The 5362-nt window shown below is 36.9% G+C and overlaps 1 protein-coding gene across 1 annotated transcript in view; it reads left to right on the forward strand.

Moving 5' to 3' along the window:
- SLC17A8 (solute carrier family 17 (vesicular glutamate transporter), member 8) overlaps window positions 1–237 on the forward strand; it is a 28630-nt gene extending 28393 nt beyond the window's left edge. Inside the window, 1 exon segment of the mRNA XM_010083745.1 lies at window positions 1–237. This exon segment is cut by the window's left edge and continues 30 nt beyond it. Coding sequence (XP_010082047.1) covers window positions 1–237 — 237 coding nt within the window.
- The last annotated feature ends 5125 nt before the right edge of the window (window positions 238–5362 follow it).

Raw genomic sequence — 5362 nt, forward strand, 5'->3', positions numbered from 1 at the left:
GCTGACCCTGAAAAACTCAATGAAGAGAAATGTGGCATAATTGATCAGGATGAACTAGCTGAAGAAACAGAGATGAACAATGAAACTTTTGTAAGTTCAAAGAAAATGTATGGTGCTACCAGTCAAAACAGTGAAGTACAGAGAAAGGAATGGAGAAAGCAAAAGCAAGTAACTCAAGACATGGAAGAACAGACTTCTTACCATTATGAAAATGGAAATTTTCAAGATTTGTCATAATACTTGAAATTGTAAGGTTTGTATAGGAGCTACTCTCACCCCCCCCTGTCTGCCTAGCTGCCCCAAATCATCTGGTATCCATATTTATTTTCTTAGTGAATTGTGTAATATCTGGCCATGTGGCTAGATACATGGGGTGATAGTTCCATTCTAACAGTATTGAAGAGGGCTAATAACAATGGGACTGGGAGAAGTGATACTATATCCTTGCTCAGCCATCGTATCCCCTTGGGAGGAGCTCCTGCAACAGTTAGGAGATGGCCAGCCCTGGCAGAGCTCCTGCCTGGTGCAAGCCTATGACTGTAGGAGCAAGGAGTGCCCTCACCTTCTTGGCTGAACAGAGAAAGGACAAGGTAATATCAGATGGTCAATCCACAGCATTATATGTAATTACTGGGGCTCCAGTGGCATGAAAGTCTGCCTTGAGTGGCCCTGCTTTGCCTTTTTAGGATTCCTCTAGGCTGGCATTTGAGCTGCTTAACCTATGTCAAACTGTAAACTCATGCTGAAAGACAAGCAGTGTTATGGCAGTAGGCTGAAATTAATTACTAATGATGACTCAACAGGAAGAAGAACATGTAGCATAGATGCCACAGTATTTCTTCAACAGTTCCTTCAAACTGATTGACAGCCTGCTTTATATGCATAGCCCACAGAGTCTGGATAAGGCAATAAAATGGATACTTGTGAGATTTCTCCCCATCCAAAGATTTTGTGCTGGCATGAAATAATTTGGAATACAAAAACATCGTTAGTGATGCAATATTATTAATCCTTATGAAAGGAAATCTTAGTACTGTTGGGATTAGGTTTCTCACTCAATTCATTATTGTGAAGTAATTTAAATATATTTTTCTAGTACTATACTGATAGAGTTCTTGGCCTGAACCTTAACAATCCTCATTTAGGTGAATGAGCTTACTTACATGAGTAAAGTCTTTAGTTCTGGATCTGTAATTTTTCAATGCCTCAGTCTTGCTGTTGCTACAAATGAAGTACTGTATCATTTGAGAGTTAACAGAGTAGCTACGTCTGAAGGTTATTTTCTTTTGCCATTGGTATATGTTTGACAGTATAAAGTGGCTTTAGCTTTTTTCTACCATTTTTAGAATCAACCAGTGCAGCATGCTGTATCATCTCAAGCAGTTAGCTGCAACTCAGAGAGTAATTGTGGCAATAATACTCTTTTCAGAATGGAGAATTTCAGTAAGCTGTGATTTAATTTGTCTTTCATTATGTTTACTGCCTCATTAAATTCAAGTGAAAGCTATTCTGTCTAGCCTACGATGTGCTTTGTGATGTTTCAGTATTGTTGTTCTCATGTACCATATATAGCCACTGTGATGCACATGAGATTTGAACATTTCTAATATGCATTTTGCTCTTTTGTTGAAGTGCAGTTGAACACCATGAGTGGAATTACACTTGTACATTCATTTGAATCCATGGATGATTTATCTTCCCTACAAATGTAATTAAACAGGGAGACCATGAAGTTAGCTGATTCTCTGGTTCCTTTTCTACCCAGCAAAATCCAATTTACAACTACAACTGCATGAGAAGTAAAGTAAGGTGAATGGATGCATGGCTAATTTTACTCCAGTGAGGATTTTTTAATTGCAATCAGCAGATAATTTAACAGTATGCATATTGTTACGGCACAGCTCAATCCTACCTTGACACAATGCAGTTTATTAATAAGCCACTTGGGGGGAAAAAAAAAAAAAGGCAGCTTTATTCTGTTAGGACAGAAAAGGACATTTTTTTCAAAATTCTGTAATTCAGTTTAGACTAAAGTTGCTTATTTCTCTACTGACATTTGCAACATTCATAAGAAAATATCTTTTTTTCCTGCATGTTATAGTCAACATTTGGGGATTTAAGTGGCAGGAGCTTGAGTCAAATGTTCTCAGTAGTCTATCAGAAAAGCTGGAGCAGCTGTTGTCAAACTATTTTGCAACATCCACCACATCTTATGAAAAGCAGAGGGCCTCTTCTTTGCATATATACAAACCAAACAGCTTCTTCCTCCCCCTCCAACCACATAGCATGCATTGCTACAGGAACTCTTAACAGGGAAAATAGTATTACAAAAGGATTTAATATAAGAATCTGTGTAAGTATAATCTGGCAGAGAGGAAAGAGTAAAAGAGTCAGCTGGCCTTAGTAAAGAGAAGACCAGACAAGGGACTATTCTAGAACCACTAATGTTTTCTGAGAAGAAGCATCATTTTGCCAGTAATGATAAAGGGTAGCTTTCCTGTCTCACTAAGAGGAAAACAAACGGAATGAATTTCATGATGACAAAGAATTACAAACATCTTAAAAGTTTGGGAAATGTCCAGCTGGTACATGAGAGCTCGGTTGCCACTGTGGTGAATGTAGCTGCTGTTTCTTGCTGTTATAGTCACAAATGACACATGATACAATGAGGAGCTCAGTTTAGCAGGATCATTTTGTATCCACAGACTGCATTGATTTAGTTCACTTGAAGTTTGACTTTAATGGACATTTGAGCATTATTTAATGCCCTGAAAGAAATGGTTTTAAAACATTTGGACAAGCTTTTGTATTTAAGTAAGCACATTATTTCTTTTCTAAATCTAACTGCTTCCAGAGGGAGAATATAATCTCTGACAAGATGAAGTTCTGCACAGACCACAATCCTTTTCCAGACAATCACATTCAGATATTTGGGCTTTCTCCCTTTCTTTTTAATCTGTTTAAAATTGCTCAGGTGCATTTCACGAAGTGTAAACACCAGCACTGGTTGGAAGTCAGGTTTTTTTTCCTGGAAATCTTTGTTACTTAATCGACTCTTTGATCTGCACAGTGGCTTCCACAATACTGTATGACCAAGAATGAAATCAACTTATTGGGATCAAACAGGATTTGTAACTCATTTGGCTGGATATCTCTGTCTGCAACATGCTCCAACAGCCTTTTCTTGAGGGATCTGAGAAAGTGCTGTCACTGAGGGTGTTTCTGATAAAACTGTCTTCTTAAAATATGTTAGCATTTGGAACATTTAAACAATCAGGCAAACTCCCAACCTGACTCCAAAAAAGTCACGGCTCTAATGTTAGTGGATGTGAATAACTGAAACTACTATTTTCTCAGGAGAAATATTATCTTGATAAAACTTCATTTATTGCATTAGTTGCATGTTTTTCTGTCCCCATGTCCAAAATACCTTTTGCATATTTACAAATATAAGACAGCGCTCATACACTCAGGGTTTGATTTGAGAATGGCTTTCTCATTGCAGAAGGAAGAAACATTTGGTTATTATGGAAAAGAGATCTAAGCAATCTAAAGGAAGAGTCAGCTTTCCATAATCTGAAATAGTTGGATGGGCCACAGCATATTAATTTAAGTCTGAGAAGAGAAAAGGTAGGACAGTAAGTCCTAGGTATATGCTGTTCAGTGTTGTTCAGTGTTGTTATCGGCTGATCTTTCTTAACAATGAAAGCTGCAGCCTGATGTTTTCCAGGCGCTACTAGCAGAAATTTATTGGTAACTAATACTCCTCTTATGTTTATGCAAGAGTTAAAAAAAAATGTTCATTGTAGTGAGAAAGGAAAAATTAATGAGAAAAACAATGAAAATTCACCTGAGCAGAAACTTATCCAGGGAAATAATCACTTGGTCCAAAATAATATACAGACTTTTGGGTAAAAAAATCTAACAAGGGCATCCAGATGTTTACAAAGTGCCAGAAGGAGTCTCATGTGTGTAACATAATTAATTTGAAAGTAGCAAGGCAAAAATTAATTCAAAGTCATGCAAATTGTGTCATGGTTTCACATGAATATTTCCGACTGACTCTTGTTTTCAGATAGCTACAGGGATCTTCAAGTTTAGTCATTATTTTATGGATTTTTTAAAGGAAAATTTTGCAAAAAACAGATTTCTTATTTTTCCTCCCATTTTCTTTTAAAGAACTTAAATTGAGAGTGCTATTTAATTATTCATATTTTAAGAGTGAGTCTTTCTGGTGGTTAAAAGAACAGAAAGGGTAAAAGAGAAAAAGAAAAGGCAAGTTGCAGCTAAAAGCCAATGCAGACAGGGGGCTAAAGAAGGATGAGAAATCACCTTCCAAATCCTGGAAACAGAACTTGGTGTTCTCTAGATATTTGAGTTAAATACCTACAGGATGGGTCAAGAGCTGATATTCTCATCATCCCAAGGTTCAGAGAGTTCACTCAGGTCTCATTTTAGAACTTAACTCTCATTAAATCAGGAATAAATAAATGAAGAGATAAAAACTCACGCTTATGTCATCCAAATGATTATGTTGAATTAGATAACGCTACTAGTGAGATAACCCTATGAACACTACTGCAGCTCTATATGTGCATGCAGAAGACAGGCTGGTAGGCTTCTTTGTAAAAATGCTTTTAATTGCTCACATACTGATATCAGTTATTTCTTAACCTTCATTTGATAACAATGTTTAGCTGTGACAGGAGACATCCCTTTTTCTCTCAACCTTTTTGGTTTTAGTGTTTATACTGCATTTTTACAGCTCTTCTATATGCAAAATTACATAAAGAAAGAAATTTATGTAAGAAATGTAGACAGACTGTACTTCTTCATGCTAAACCATCTTTAAAATAACATAATAACAGCCAACACATTTTTTCCCAAGAGCATACCATTTAGATATTTTAAGTCTCCATCATACTTGTCCCCATTTAACTTGTTTCCCCTCTTATTTAATTAGTGTATTGGATATTTGCAGCAGCCAAAAGACTGCATTTGTTTATATATAACTGCTCAATAAAGTCAGTGCTCAGACTCTTGCTGTACAAACTTTTGGCATCTATTTGGCTCCTTGTTTTAGGCTTAGTTCTACCTGTACAACAGATTCAGGGCTCCTGTGAGCAGGTCACAGCAGTTTTGTTATATATGTGTTAGGAAAACACCAGAACTCATGAAAAAGAAATCTCTGTTGGCTCCAAGATGTGGTTGCCCAGAGGTGTCTCATGAATCTTTGGAGCACCAACCTCAGGAAGACAACAACTTTTGTAAACTAGGAAATATTTAAGGTACCAAATAACACCAGCTCTGCCCTCAGGAGCTGTCAGTCATCACCAGAAGCACCGTGCCAGGTTCTTTCTCT

This window comes from Pterocles gutturalis, unplaced genomic scaffold (genome assembly GCF_000699245.1).
Source record: "Pterocles gutturalis isolate BGI_N339 unplaced genomic scaffold, ASM69924v1 scaffold6640, whole genome shotgun sequence".
NCBI lineage: Eukaryota > Metazoa > Chordata > Aves > Pterocliformes > Pteroclidae > Pterocles > Pterocles gutturalis.